At 48.0% G+C, this 15,821-nt stretch overlaps 1 protein-coding gene across 2 annotated transcripts; it reads left to right on the top strand.

Moving 5' to 3' along the window:
• Positions 1 to 2,577: 2,577 nt before the first annotated feature.
• On the top strand, positions 2,578 to 15,618 carry Atp23 (ATP23 metallopeptidase and ATP synthase assembly factor homolog). 2 transcript variants are annotated; one of them, XM_052165643.1, is made up of 6 exons: positions 2,578 to 2,856; positions 4,713 to 4,758; positions 5,378 to 5,459; positions 9,985 to 10,122; positions 11,664 to 11,793; positions 15,143 to 15,307. In XM_052165643.1, exons 1-6 carry the CDS (start codon positions 2,670 to 2,672, stop codon positions 15,223 to 15,225), a joined length of 666 nt encoding a protein of 221 aa, XP_052021603.1. In that variant the 5' UTR covers positions 2,578 to 2,669; the 3' UTR covers positions 15,226 to 15,307. The 2 variants fall into 2 exon arrangements, with proteins under 2 accessions (XP_052021603.1, XP_052021602.1); XM_052165642.1 differs by having other exon boundaries at positions 2,579 to 2,856; positions 11,710 to 11,793; positions 15,143 to 15,618.
• The last annotated feature ends 203 nt before the right edge of the window (positions 15,619 to 15,821 follow it).

Consider the following 15,821-nt stretch of genomic DNA (forward strand, 5'->3'; position numbering starts at 1 on the left):
TTCCTGTACAGTCAGTGAGTGGTGTTCCTGTACAGTCAGTGAGTGGGGTTCCTGTACAGTCAGTAAGTGGTGTTCCTGTACAGTCAGAAAGCAGGGTTCCTGTATAGTCAATGAGTGGTGTTCCTGTACAGTCAGTGAGTGGTGTTCCTGTACAGTCAGTGAGTGGTGTTCCTGTACAGTCAGTGAGTGGGGTTCCTGTACAGTCAGTAAGTGGTGTTCCTGTACAGTCAATGAGCGGGGTTCCTGCACAGTCAGTAAGTGGTGTTCCTGTACAGTCAGTGGGCGGGGTTCCTGCACAGTCAGTGGGCGGGGTTCCTGCACAGTCAGTGAGCGGGGTTCCTGCACAGTCAGTGAGTGGGGTTCCTGCACAGTCAGTGAGTGGGGTTCCTGCACAGTCAGTGAGTGGGGTTCCTGCACAGTCAGTGAGCAGGGTTCCTGCACAGTCAGTGAGCGGGGTTCCTGTACAGTCAGTGAGCGGTGTTCCTGTACAGTCAGTGAGCGGGGTTCCTGCACAGTCAGTAGCGGGGTTCCTGCACAGTCAGTAGCGGGGTTCCTCCAAGTGTCACTTCCTTTCCTTCCTCAGTTCCTGACTTTCTTTGATGGTGAACTACACCCTGAGAGGTGAAGCAAATTCCCTCCCCAAGGTTGTTTCTTGTCAGTCTTTGGTTACAGCAACAGAGAAGTAAAGATGAACAATAGGTTACGGTCTGTACCATGTCTATCTAACTTCTTTCTAGCATGCCAAACTAATCGAACTGAATTTGATTGGCACAGATTCCACGAGTTCATTCTTCACCTTTCTAGCAAAAAGATTTTTTAAAAATCTACATCATGTTTTATGTGTATGAGTGCTTTGCAAGCACTGCTGCCCTGTGCGGTGGCTTAAATCTGCTTGGCCCATGGGAAGAGGCACTGTTAGGAGGTGTGGCCTAATGGGAGGACAAGTAGCCTTGCTAGAGGAAGTGTGTCACGTTGGGGGTGGGGCTTTGGAGTCTCATATACACACTCAAGTCTGGCCAGTGTGATCTAGATCCTCCTCCTGGTTGTGGTCAGTTCGAGATGTAGAACTCTCCTCCAGTACCATGTCTGCCTGCACACAACCATGCTTCCCGCTATGATGCTATGACCGAACCTCTGAAACTGTAAGCCAGCCCCAATGAAATACTTTCCTTTATAAGAGTTGCCTTGGTCATGGTGTCTCTTCACAATAGTGAAACCCTGAGGTCAGAAGAGGCCACTGGGTCCCCTGGGACTGGAGTTATGGGTACAAGCTACTATGTGGGTGCTGGGAACTGAACCCAGGTCTTCTGCGAGAGGAACTGCTCCTCACTGAGTCATCTCTCCTGCCTCGTTCTAGCCTGCCTTTGTTTATTTTTTTAAGATGTGGTCTCATGTCACCCAGCCTGGCCTTGACCTTGCTGTGTAGCTGAGGATTGGATTTCTGATCCTCCTGTCTTTACCTCCCTGTTACAGGCACATTTTGCCACTGTCTGCTCGCATGGTGCTGGTCCTTCAGTCTTCTTCTGTAGCTGGATAAGTTAGTTTTGCTGAACTCATGTCTGCAAATTAGGGTTGATACTATTTTGCAAGGTTGCAATGAGGACTGGGAATAATGCAGTGGAGCTCAATAAAAAAATCTAATTTTTGACTTATAGTTTCATTAGACTGTAAAGACAGGTGCTCGTATTTGTATAATATTTCAAACGGGTGAATGCCCTGTGCTTCCTGTTCAACTCATGTTTACCAAGCACCGTGACCCCTAAGTGCTGCTCATAAGGTATTGGGCACCGATTTTTCTTAGACATCTTTCCCTATGTAAAATGTATGTCTGGAAAAAGAACAAAAAAAAAAAAAAAAAAGAAAAGAAGAAGAAGAAGAACAACAACAACAACAACAACAAAACTGAAAACGTATGCCAAGGTTCAACTTTAGAAAACTTCTCATTTGTCCTTCTTTTCTCAGACTCTACCATCCCGTCTGGCCCGTGGCAGCGGGTGTTCAGAAGTGTGAGCTGAGCTGGATAATTTAGCGAGGAAAGAAACACACACACACACACACAGTAGTAAAACCTGGAATTCTGTTATGAGTGCACTAACACAGACAAAGTACCTTGGACTGCAGAGATCGGGCAACATTTTATGTTGAGTAAGCGTACGGGTAATGCTCTGGGAATAGATAAACTTAATCTGGGCTCTGATTGGGGGAACTGAGGAAAAGGCCTTCAAGACAGACGTCACAGTGTGAGTTGAGGTATATATGTATATGCTGTAGAAGTGAGGTGTGTATAACAAGTTATTTCTGGGGCAAGAGGAGGGTTCATGAATGGGTCCCCATGCGCCACATTTTGATGAGACCGACCAGTCTTTATTGTTTCCAAGCGTTTCTGAAAACACTGCCTTTAATTCGGTCTGAATGGGTCCTGAATTCGGGAATGAGAGAAACAGCAGGTGAGGAAGTGGGAGGATGGTTGAGGTGCAGAAGGGAGCTTATTGGTCAGCATATGCAGGCCATGAGGCACTGCCCACCAAAGCCCCGCCCACCGACCACGCCCACTCAAGCCCCTCCCCGACCTGCAAGCTGCGTCTACTCCACGCTGGCCCGCAGAACGTGAGCCCGCGGCGGAAGCGGCTGTCCTGGCTCGAGTCGGCAGGCGGAGGCTTGCGAGCCGCATGGCAGGCTCTCCGGGAGGCGGCGAGCCGGGCCCGGCGGCGGGCGAGCCGCTGCTGCAGCGACCCGATTCCGGCCAGGGCTCGCCCGAGCCGCCGGCCCACGGGAACCCCCAGCAGGGCTTCCTCTCCAGCCTCTTCACCCGGGACCAGAGTTGTCCGCTCATGCTCCAGAAGACACTGGAGACGAGTAGGAGCCGGGATCTGGAGGCTGGGGTCGGGGGTGGCACAAGACCCGGGGGGTGGTGGTGAGGAAGGGCGGGGACCCCACTGATCCTAGGCTGCCCTGTATCCCCAGGGCTGCGTGGGCGGGAGGGGGCGTGGGTCCCCGCCTCACTTGCGCTTGTGAAGGCCCCGGGCTGGGAGTCTGCCCTTCTCGGTCACACTCACTAGTTTCTTACGTAAGTTATGCAGCTGCACGGGCTGAAGGGTGCTGGTGAGAGAGCTGGAAAGAACTCCATTAGTAAGGCAGTTTTTCTACTTCTGGCTGGGCACCCCTTCCCTGGGGTGGGGGATTCTTTAAACTTCATTCACGGCAGTAGGGATGGGGGTAGAATGCTAGAATAGGAACTTTTGAAAAGCTTCGCGTTTATGCACCTGCGTGCGTTTTTTTTCTAGGGAGAGTTCCTAACTTCATATTCTCTAAGAGGCCTGTGACATCTAGGAGGTTTATTATTATTATTTTTTTTTCCGAGACAGGGTTTCTCTGTGTGGTCCTGGATGTCCTAGAACTCATTCTGTAGACCAGTAGGCTGGCCTCAAACTTAGAAAGCCAGGGAGGCCTGCCTCTGCCTCCCAAGTGCTGGGATTACAGGCGTGCACCACCACGCCTGGCCTATTGTTGTTACTATTGCCGCGGGCCAGGCAGGCACACTGGTTCCCACTAAGCAGTTTCTCTCCAGTCCAGGGACCCTGCCTTGCTCCTCTGCATCCACACAGATTGCCTCTCTACCTCAGATTTACTTAGGGAAGTAAATCTGTCCCAAATAATAGTTACTACTACAGCAGAATGAGTCATAATTCAATAGTCAGCGGACCAAAGATTTTACTGTCTTCTTTTTAAAGTTTTTTTTTTAGTTTATTTTTTTTTTATTTACTTTATTTTTGTGTGTGATTGCTTTGCCTGCATGTATGTCTGCGCTCTATCTGCATTCCTGGCTTCAGGGCTGCGAACTACTCCACCGGTGCTGGGAATTCAACCAGGGTCCTCTGCCAGGGCAACAGTGCTACTAACGCTGAGTCCTCTTTTTTTTTTTTTTTTTTAAAGGATTTATTTATTATTATATGTAAGTACACGGGAGCTGTCTTCAGACACTGCAGAAGAGGGCGTCAGATCTCATTACAAATGGCTGTGAGCCACCATGTGGTTGCTGGGATTTGAACTCAGGACCTTCGGAAGAGCAGTCAGTGCTCTTAACCGCTGGGCCATCTCTCCAGCCCATGATCCATCTTTTTAGCTCGCTCTTTCTCCTTCCTTTCTTCCCTCCCTAGCTCCCTTACTTTTCCCAGAGGTGAGGACTGAACCCAAGGTCTTCCCTTACCAGGCAAGGCCCCACCATTGGGCTCGATTCCTAAAACTCCTTTCTTCTCTCTTACTGACCACAGACTCACACATTTCTGTTTGCCAACCCTCACTGAAGAACTTTGGTTGGCTGGTGCCATTGGAATGTGGTACTCAGAGCAAGGCATGGTGTTACCACAGGGAACAGTGTAGCCACGGCCTGCCTCCAGTCCAGGCACTACGCTGTGTTGTTTTTCCAACCATGGCCCAGGATGCCTCTGGTCTCCTAACACATGATGTAATGCTAAGTGTTTAGTTGTTTAAGCAAAACCAGCCTTTGGTATAAAGATACATGTGGGGACCATTTTGTTATTTGTATTTATGTTCTATTTCATCAAGACTTGATTTAATTGGTGCTAGTTTACTTGTCTTATTCCCATTTTAGAGACTGGCTTGAGATAGTGTTTGTAGGTTATTTCGCGGTGCTTGCTCTATGTTTTAACTGCTGCTACATTTCCTAACGAGCATCCCTAATATCTTTGCAGATCCCTATGTCAAACTTCTACTCGATGCTATGAAACACTCAGGTTGGTAAGTAAACTTTTTTTTTTTTAAGTCACTGTATATTTCTGGAGCGCCGCCCCTGAAATAATAGCAGAGCTATTATTAAACTTGGGATTTCTCACTTGGGACCGCACGGTTTCTCCATCTACAGTGGCGGGCATGCCCTCCTGCTGCCTTATTCTCTCCGGCTGCCTTTGTCCCAGCGCAGTCTGTGGCTCCGCTGTTCACTTTGAATATTAGTAAAGGCCATACTCACAGTGTCCTGTAAGTAATTACCACACTTGGCCTCTCCATTCCTCCAGCCTAGGGCATGGTGGTAAAGAAACCTTAGCTTGCACTAATTAGTAGGAGGCTTCCAAATGTTAACTCAGAGACGATTAGAGGAAATACTGATATCTACTTCTTACCACTCTGACCCAAGGGTGGAACTCTGTCCTATTTCCAGTGTGGTCCTAGTCAGGTGACCAGTTGCCTGATGGATCCCGATGGAATCTGAGGTCGTATGGACTCTGAAGAGACAGTCTCTTTTAGTGTAGAGATGACACAGATGAGTCCTGACCGTGTTAGATGGTGCTAAGAGGGTTGTGCTGTGTGGTCCTGGGGGTCCCGGCGGCGGGGGCGGCTCACGTCTCTCGGTGCTTTCCAGTGCTCTTAACAGAGGGAGACACTTTTCCTGCGAAGTCTGCGATGGAAACCTCAGCGGAGGCTTCGATGCGTCAACGTCTCAGGTGCGTTTCTTTGCAGAGTCGTTCCCTTCCAAACTCTCTCCTCCCTTCCGATACGCGCCGGATACTTTTCTTATAGACACTTTTCATTCGCCACGCACACGCCACGCATCCTGTCTGGCAGTCTTTGCGTGGGACTTTTAAAGTAAGATCCGTCGCGGTCTTCGCTCTTAAGGAGTGCTGCTCTTCCAAAGGAGACCGACACAAGTTCCACAAGTTCGCGTGCTGTGGTAACTTTCTGTTGCTGTAACAGGCAACTGAGAAATTGGACTCAAGAGGAGGCAAGAGTTGCTTTGGCTCGTGGCGGCCGTCCGTGGTCACGTGACCCTGCCACCTCTTAGCATGCTCGGAATGGTTGCTCGGAACGGGGATACCCAGCGTCTTAGCGTTTGTGGATCAGTGGCTCTTCTGTGGTTCCACACACATTCTCCTGGCTGCTCCTTTGCGGATGTCCTCTTCTGCCCTTAAATGTTCAAGTCCCACAGCCCTTCTCTTCTTCCTCTGTGTTCTGCTGAGGGGATCCTGTTTCTCTTTGAGGTCAAAGTTCTGTTTTGAGTGTTCTGCCCGTGTATTCGAATGTTCCCTTCCACTTCCATGTGGATTTCTTTTCCTTTTCTTTTCTTTTCTTTTTTCTTTTCTTTTTTGGTGTTTCGAGACAGGGTTTCTCTGTGTAGCCTTAGCTGTGTTGGAACTCACTTTGTAGACCAGGCTGGCCTCGAACTGAGAAATCCACCTGCCTCTGCCTCCCAAGTGCTGGGATTAAAGGCTTGCGCCACCACTGCCTGGCCCACTTGGATTTTCTTAAAGACACCTTAGACTTAGTGAAGAGATGGCTCAGTGGTTAAGAGCACTTACTTGCTCTTCCAGAGGTCCAGAGTTCAATTCCCAGCAGCCACATGGTGGTGGCTCACAACCATCTGTAATGGGATCTGCTGCCCTCTTCTGGCGTGTCTGAAGACAGCAACGGTGTACTCCCATACATAAAATAGTTAAGTAAATCTTAAAAAAAAAATGTAGTTCATGGATTTTGGAGTACACCTTAGACCACATGTGTCCAAGGTCACCTTGGTGATTCTTCGCCCAGTCTGTAGCTCAGGCTAGCTGAGGCGATGTACCCCTGAACCATGGTCTGGGATCACGTGAATAATGCACCACACTTAGCTTGATTTTACACATCTCTGTAGATGTTGCTACCATTTAACCCAGACATTTGTAGATACTTTCGGTTCCTTCCTTATTTCTAATTCAAATTTTGTTTAGTTTAACTCATAATTTAGCTCCTACCATTTGTGCCTAAAAATGCTGTTTTCTGCCTCTTGCCTAGAACACCATGTTGGCTAGGGTTAGGTTTAGGGTCACAGTTAGGGTTAGGGGTTGCCGTTAGGGTTAGGATCAGGGTCAGGATCATGGTTACAGTTAGGGTCAGGGTCATGGTTAGGCTCAGGGTTAGGGTTAGAAGAGTTAGGGTCAGGGATAGGGCTAGGGGTTAGGATCAGGGTCAGGGTCAGGGTTAGGGTTAGGGTCAGGGTCATGGTTAGGCTCAGGGTTAGGGTTAGAGGAGTCAGCGTTGGGGCTAGGGTTAAGGGTAAGGTTAGGCTTAGGGTCACAGTTAGTCTTAGAGTTAGGGTCAGGATTAGGGACATGGTTAGAGTCAGGGTTAGGGTCAGGGTTAGAGTTAGGGGGTTAGGGTCAGGATTAGGGTCAGGGTCAGGTTTAGGGTCATGGTTAGGGTCAGGGTTAGAGTTAGGGTTAGGGTCATGGTTAGGTCATGGTTAGGGTCATGGTTAGGGTCAGGGTTAGAGTTAGGGGGTTAGGGTCAGGGACAGGGTTAGGGTCAGGTTTAGGGTCATGGTTAGGGTCAGGGTTAGAGTTAGGGGGTTAGGGTCAGGTTTAGGGTCATGGTTAGGGTCAGGGACAGGGTTAGGGTCAGGTTTAGGGTCATAATTAGGGTCAGGGTTAGAGTTAGGGGGTTAGGGTCAGGTTTAGGGTCATGGTTAGGGTCAGGGACAGGGTTAGGGTCAGGTTTAGGGTCATGGTTAGGGTCAGGGTTAGAGTTAGGGGGTTAGGGTCAGGTTTAGGGTCATGGTTAGGGTTAGGGCCTCTATCTAGTTTCTCTGGGTGCAGCTCTGGTCACCTCTCACTTATTCTTTTGGCTGTACTTTTAAGGGCAAACACAAAAGCATGCCCCTGCTTCAACTTCCTCCTGGAGGATTCTAGCTGCTGCAGTGTAGATAGGCACCGCCTCAGCCGACGTCACCAGCCTGGCCCAGGCCTTCAGACCCACTCGGCCTCTGTTCTTGGTCCAGCCCTCAGCGTCTTGTGCCTCCTCTCCATCCGCCCTCAGCGTCTTGTACCTTCTCTCCATCCGCCCCCCTCTCCTTTGCACATGTTGTTCCCTTCCCTTTGCTCTGTTTAAGTAGGTCAGCTCTCTAGTTTATTCTTAAAACAAAATCTTAATTTTTGATTTAAATAATTGCCTTTTGAGATTAGCGTCTAAGTATATCATTTCCCCTTTTCCTTCCTCTCCCAGACCCCTCTCAGGTACCTTCCTTCCCCTGCTGTCTTTCAAATTTAATTCTTTATTTTTCTCTGCGTGGTTGTTTTGATAGTGTACCTGTGCTCCGTGTGTGTGTGTGTGTGTGTGTGTGTGTGTGTGTGTGTGTGTGTGAGTTGCCCACAGAAGCCAGAAGAGGGCGCCAGATCCCTCGGAACTGCAGTTACTAATGGTTGTGTTGTGAGCTGCCCTGTGAGTGCTGGAATTAACCTCGGGGTCCTCTGGAGAGCAGCCAGGGCCCTCAACCATTGAGCCTTCTCTCCAGCCATATTTACTTATTTTTGAGGCAGATTCTGTAGCTCAGGCTGACCTGAACTCGAGTATAGTTGAACGTGACCATGAATTTCCGATTCTCCTGCTTCTTCCTCCCTAGTGGTGGTCTGCCATGCCTGGCTGGAGCAATTCTGCTTGATAGACCCCAGGGCCTGGTGCATGCTAGGCAAACAACACTCTCCCAACCCGGCCAAGATCCCTGCCCCGCCCTGTAGGTCTGAATTGCAACTTTTCCTGCTACAAAGAAGCCTGTGCTCTCTGGATCAGGCCTGGCTTTCCTGAACTTGCTCAGGACCACCACTGCGTGTATTAATTAATCACTTTGATGGATATTTATTAATCTCTGTCTCCATTAGTAGATTGTAACTCGATTATTAGGTCTTAATGAATATTAGTCGAGTAAGTTAATGCTGAATGAATGCATATAGAGTATCTGCACCTACCAAGTGTCGGTCCTAGTAATGTAACTGTCACGATTAGGACCCTCATGCCCGCCTTGTCCCCGCAGGGTCCTGCCTAGCATGCCACTGGCCGCTGCTCTCCTTTCTGACGTCTGCTGGAGGGTTTTTCCTGGCAACTTTTCATTGTAGCCGGAGGGGACTGGCGTTCGCTTACCGCTTGCTTTGAAACCTGCAAAGAAGCGCTTTGCATAGTCCTGCCTCCCAGCCTATAATTATCTCCTTATAACCGAGGAGACTGAGGCATAGAGAGGATAAGAAACTTGCTTGGGGACCTGGAGAGATGACATTTAGTCCTCATCTCAGCATGCCTGTCATGTGATTGATGCTCCCCAGTAACCTCAGCTCCGGATTACAGCTCTAGCGCCTCTTCTGGTCTCTGGCCACCCACACTCATGCCTGTCTTTCTCTTGAACAGGTGAAAAAAAATATATATGGAAAACTGCCAGTTTGCTAAGTTAGCAGGGCCCTGAACTGTGATTTAATAAGTCTGTTTCTTCCCCAAACCCGTTCTTAGAACCACAGTGCTGTGGCATCCGAGGCAAACTGGTGTCAGCTCAGGGGGTGTAGTGTATGAACATGGGCGTGTCCTGCAGGCGTGTCCTAGCCGGGAGAGGTCACCAGAAGTGGGACTTGAGGGGATGTGAGGGAGAGGGTTGAGTGGTGGCCATGCACAAGAGAAAAGGTGTTGTGGAGAGCCCTGGGCTTGTATTTTGATGCTAAGTCCACTCCTTAGAGGGGCTGCAGATGAGGAGTTACCTTGTGAACCTTCTCCCTACCTTAACTTTTCAGATAAAGGCTTGAGCCAATGATTGGGCAGGAGGAAGGGGGAGGAGCTGAGAGTCTAGGGGAGGAGCGATGGGTGGGGTAAACAGGAAGGGGAGGAGCTATAGAGGATCAAAGGAGAGGCAGGAGAGGGAGAGAGAGAGAAAGAGAGAGAAAGAGAGAGAAAGAGAGAGAAAGAGAGAGAAAGAGAGAACGAGAAAGAGAGAAAGAAAGAGAGAAAGAAAGAAGCAGGTGGCCCGGAGAAACAGCAAGTTCTATGGGATAATATAGCTGGGAATAGAGTAGTGTAGTAGGAGATCTGCCCCATCTAGGCTTGTAGCTTGTTTTGTTAACTGACTGAGTTGAGCTTTCTTTCACCCGGGAATTGGGTTGGAAACAAAGTAGCAACAAAAACAGGATCTAGAAAAGGAGCTGAGTTTAGGAACGAGTGACCGACTCCTACGTTGGTGTTTCCTAGATTGTTTTGTGCGAGAATAATATCCGGAATCAGGCACACATGGGCAGGGTGGTCACCCACGAGCTCATTCACGCCTTTGACCACTGCCGGGCTCACGTCCACTGGTTCACCAACATCAGACATCTGGCGTGCTCAGAGGTAAGTGCAGACGTTTATTTTTCCCGGCACGCTAGGGTTTTTGTTCAGATGCAACTCATTTAAGCATATTCCTTTCCGTGCCCTTGTGACTTTAGCAGTCTCTTTGTAGAATTGCTATAAATGTCATCTTCAAGGCCTAATAATAGTATGGACTCATTTAAATCATAATAAATCATAGTAAATACTTTTCCTGGGGCACACTTGAGAGCTAAATGGAATGCTTGTGTGGGTTTTTTTTTTTTAAATATTTTTTTTTTTATTGTTTTGGATTTGAACCCAGAGCCTCATGCATGCTTATCAAACACTGTTAACTGAACTACATCCCCAGCCTTGGATTTCCTTTTGCACGACTGGGATAGAGCTGAGCGCCCAGTGCATGCTGGGTAGAGAGTCCACCACGGTTTCATCCTCAGCCCCCTGAATCTCCTTTCTCCACAACAGTCCGTTGAGGACGGTAGTTATCCTTGTCTTCCGTGTGTGCAAAGTGAAACACTGGTTTGGATTCTGCGGTTAATGGCAGAGCTGAACCTGCCCGGCTTAACTGGGCTGCTTGCTTCGTATTCAAAGTCATTGTTTGCCCTGGAGTAAAACATTTAGCCTCAGGAGCACAATATAAGAGGTATTTATCATGAATGATTTTGGGTTGCTCTCAGACTTCCGCATACTCCTGGCAGGATGTGTATTTAGTTCTTGAATTTCACTACTTGAGGCACTCATTATAGTGAGTGATTGAGGAATTAGAAAATCTTAGGCATGTGGTTTATAATATAGACTGTTTTCTCCTTCTCTTGAAGTCAGTAGGTGCCCCCACTGCATCTGACTAAAACATTATTTGGAGAGTAGACCAAACCTGAGCTTTTGAATAGGCCCTCTCCGTTGTTATTCACTAACACCTGCTCAGTGCTTCGAGCTCCACAGAGCAATGCATCTGTGTTTGTGTGGAGGCAACTAGGAGCGGACCGTTCTCTCGGTGGTGAATTATAAAAATGTGGCTTAAAGCGGTGCCATGTATAGGGGCAGTCTTAGAACTTAAAAAGACAAACTAAAACTGTTAACATCCTAAATCAGAAGATCTGGGCTGACTTCAGTAGAACGGTCTTCATTCTCTGACCTTTGTATGAGGTGATATACACATTCAGCTACCTGCGGAGACTCATGGCGAAGACTCGAGAACGCCTGAGGTTTGGGCCATGGCCAGGGTCACATGGTAGTTTCTTTGGAGGGATGCTTTCTTGAAGTCCTTCGGTAATTTCTAGAAATGCCTGTATCCTCTAGAGATCATAAACTTTAACCAGGAGGTCCAGCTCTGGCCCCGTGTTCCAGAATAAACTATTGCTGCCCATGAGGCTCCAGGTAAAGTGTAGAAAATCCCCCTGCCCCAGTGCCCTGATTTGCATGGCAGGCTCTTGGGGTTGGGCTCTTGCTAATAACGCTTAAAGAAATTATTTGGAAGAAAGTGTCAGATGCACTGGAGTCTCAGAAATACATGGTGATTTTCTACTCTTTCCCATTTTTAAACAACTGTTGGCTGGTGTGGAGAGGCAGAGAGCCCCTTTGCCCCTCACCGGCCCACTGTGTTTGTGACAGATTCGAGCCGCGAGCCTCAGTGGGGACTGCTCACTCGTGAACGAACTCTTCAGGCTGCGTTTTGGATTGAAGCAGCACCATCAGGTAAACATGCCCCTGGAGTCCTCAAGAGCGTCCTGAGCAGAAGAAAGGAAGTGCACTCAGTACCACCAACTACCCATGCATACGCCGTACTGTTCATGTTGATGGAGTTCTTCGTAGTCATGGTCAGCAGCATGACTGCCTGAGAGGAGAGCCGTGACCTTGCTTTGCGCGCGTGTGTGTGTGTGCTGTGTTCATGCATGGTGCCTATGTGGGTCAGAAGAATACATGGCATCTCCCAGGAAGCAGAGTTACGGATGGTTGCGAGCTTCCCTGTGGGTGCTTGGAACCAAACGTGTGTCCTCTGCAAGCAGAGTGAGCGCTCAACTGCTGAGCCTTCTATGAAGCTCCAACTCTGGGGTGAATTTAAATGGGGGTAGATAGAGAATCCAAGTGAAGGAAAATCCATGAGACTCATGTCAGAGTCTCAGCTTCCTCCATAGCCCCTCAGTCCTGGGGATTCCACTGCCGCTGAGGCTGCACCTTCACAAGTGACCTCTCCTGGCCTCTCACAGTGCCAAGCCTCACCTGCTCGCCACCTGGTGACTCTTACACATGACCAAGTCTGGCTGCTAGCACGAGGTACAACCTTGGCCACCTCTGCACACAGCTGACTCTGAGGAAACACTTCCCAGAAGACTTCACCTCAGTGGTTATGGTCTCTTGTTGATCACAGCTGATTCTTCAGCCCCAGGTGACCAGAACCCCAGAATCTTAAAGTAGCAAACGGCCTTGAAAGTGTCTTTAATCTTCCCTCTGAAACTTCACAAGCCAGGCCTCCGCCTTCTGCACCGCTCTCCACATTCTTATCCTCCAAGCTCCCACAGGTCGTCCCACTGAGCCCTCCACACTCGATAGCTTTTCTAGCCCAAAGTTCCAAAGTCCTTCCACAGCCCTCATAACAACATGGTCAGGTCTGTCACAGCGATACTCCACTCCACTGCTATGAATTTGTTTGAGTTTGGATTACTATTGCTATGAGGAAAACACCAAGACTAAGAGTCAAGTTGGGGAGGAAAGGGTTTATTTGGCTTATATTTCATATCTGTAGTCCCTCACTGAAGGAAGTCAGGACAGATAACCTTGAGCTGATGCAGAGGCTTTTTGAGACAGTTTCTCTGTGTAGTCCTGACTGTACTGGAACTTGCTCTGTAGACCATACTGGCCTTGAACTCAGAGATCCATCTGCCTCTGCCTCCCTCCCCTTCCCTTCTGCCCCCTCCCCCTTCCCTCCCTTCTCTCCCTTTCCCCTCCCCTTTCCTTCCCCTTCCCCTCCCCCTTCCCCTCCGCCCTCCCCTTCCTTTTCCCTTTTCCCTCCCCCTTCCCCTCCCCTCCTTCTCTCCCCCTCCCTTTGCTTCTCCTTCCCCTTCCCTTCCCCTCCCCCTCCCCCTCCTGAGTACTGGGATTTAAAGGTGTGTACCAGCACCACCTTGCAAGGAGGAGTAAATACCAATTGTGGTCTGCCATTGAGTCTTCTGAAGTTTTGACATCTGTGTTTTGGGGAGGACAGGGTCTCGCTGTGTATCGTGTGCTGTGCTTGGTCACATGAGCATTTCCAGCTTGAGTGATGAGGTGGAGGTAAAGCTAGGAAACCAACCTTGGTGATTATTGTCAAAACCGCTGTTTATTTTCTTATTTGTGCCTTTTTTGAGACTACATCTTCTGTTGCTGGTTTTCTTCTCCTGGGCTCAGGCTCACCCTGCCTCAGCCTAGAGTTGGCAGGAACAGAGGAGTGTCTCCCACAGGCCTTGATTTGTACTTTCACTTTTGAGACAGTCTTGATATGTAGCTGGGCTAGCCTGAATGTGGTCCTCATGTCTCCTGAGCCGCCATGCCTGCTTTTGATCATCTGTAATGGACAGGTCACGTACCATTCTTTGGAATTTCAGTTTGGAGAAGAGATGGTATTCCTTTGATTTTTATCTCAGGGTTTTACTGGTGTGGGGAGACACCGTGACCAAGGCAACTCTTATAAAGATAACATTCATCTGTGGGGCTGGCTCACAGGTTCAGAGGTTCTGTCCATTATCATCAAGGTGGGAGCATGGCAGCATCCAGGCAGGCATGGTGCAGGAGGAGCTGAGAGTTCTACATCTTCATCTGAAGGATGCTAGCAGAATACTGGTTTCCAGGCAGCTAGGATGAGGGTCTTAAAGCCCTCGCCCACGGTGACACACCTGCTCCAACAAGGTCACCCCTCCTAACAGTACCACTCCCCAGGCCAAGCCTATTCAAACCACCACAATTATTTTTAATGGACATTCTTTTGAGTTTTACTTTGGAGAAGAGAGAAGTAAATATTTTAAAAGCTCTCTAGGAATTGGAGTGGCAGGGGGCCTTATATTTCTTAAAACATGGAAGTTTTAGGACCAACAGATCTAAGATATTAGACAAGTTATTCTCACAGCAAAACTGAGACCTATGAAAGATTACGTTTAATTTTTCTTTCTGCCTAAAAATAGAGGTATCTTTTACATTTGGGTGTCTGTGTGGATAGTTTCCTGTTGCCTCAGGGTAAACAATAAAAAGTTAATCACCAGACAGCTGAAAAGTTATGAAAGAGAGGTGTGTGAAAGTGAAGTATATTTTATTTTTTAAAAACGATGTTTTATTAGTTACATGTATGTTTGACTGTGTGTGGGCGTGTGCACATGAGTGTAGGTGCCTTTGGAGGCCAGAAGAGGGCATCAGATCCCCGGAGCTGGAGTTACCAGTGTTTGTGAGCTGCCAGCCATGGCTGTTGGGGATTACACTCAGGTCCTTTGGAAGAGCAGGCCGCTCTCTTAACCACTGAGTAGTCCCTCCTGCCCCGTGAAATGTGTTGTAAATTTAATTACACAAGATCAGTCAGGACCTTGCTTATAGGACTTTTTGTGATTTGCAAAGTGGGAATTCCTGTTTGGCAGACATAAAAGGACAACATTGGTTATATTCCTGAGAAAATGAGAAACAGACGTCTTATTTATGCCTAAATAGTTTCAGAGTTAACTGACACGTTCCATGGTTAGAGAATTATATTTGTTAATGTTATTTTAATTTCTAGAATGGCAGAAATGAATAAAAGAACAGGAGGAGACATGAATCTTTATGACCTATTTTTAATTTATTTCATATGCCTTAATGTTTTGATGGTGTGTCTGTCTGTGTGAGGGTGTCAGAGTCCCTGGGACTGGAGTTACAGACAGTTGTGCGCTGTCATGTGGGTGCTGGGATTGAACCTAGGTCTTTTGGTAGAGGAGCCATCTCTCCAGCCCTGGAGAAATTATTCTTAATTTGGTTTAGGTAACATACGGTGGTATCATATGATTAAATGTCACACAGTGTTAAGACCATGGGCTTTCCTTCTCTGCAGACGTGCGTGCGGGACAGAGCTGTCCTCTCCATCTTGGCGGTCCGGAACGTCAGCAGAGAAGAGGCCGAGAAGGCCGTGGATGACGTCTTCCAGTCCTGCTTCAATGACCGCGAGCCCTTTGGCAGGATCCCGCATAACAAGACGTATGCCAGATACGCCCACAGAGACTTTCAGAACCGTGATCGTTACTACGCTAACATATGAAGATGGTGGCCCTCTGTCAGGACCCTGAGGGAAATGCGGTTCTTTTGCATTGAATGCATAAAATGCAAATGATCAGTTAGGTCCAAGCATAAAATGCAGAATGTGCTAATTTTAGCACTTGACTACAAAAACAAAAACAAAAGAAAAAAAAAAAAACAAAAAACACAGCAAAAAGGAACTCCTTAAAACTGCAGGGCAGAAATGGGATATTTATAGCTAGTCATTTAGTAAAAAAGGTAAATAAATGACATTTTTGTATTTTCTGCAGTATATTTATTTTTTGGCTCTTTTGTTCTCTTAGGAGATTATTTTAAAGTTTGGTTGTGACATCTGTGAAGCATGCACTTTGTGGTGGTGGGTGGTCGAGGTTAGTATTTACAGATGGCTAGACGATCAGGTCGAAGGTCAAAATGCAAAGAATGAAAGTCAGTAAGTCACTCAAGGTCAAGGTCACTTTTTCTCTATCCATTGTGTA

Source organism: Apodemus sylvaticus, chromosome 20, assembly GCF_947179515.1.
Source record: "Apodemus sylvaticus chromosome 20, mApoSyl1.1, whole genome shotgun sequence".
Taxonomy (NCBI): Eukaryota; Metazoa; Chordata; class Mammalia; order Rodentia; family Muridae; genus Apodemus; species Apodemus sylvaticus.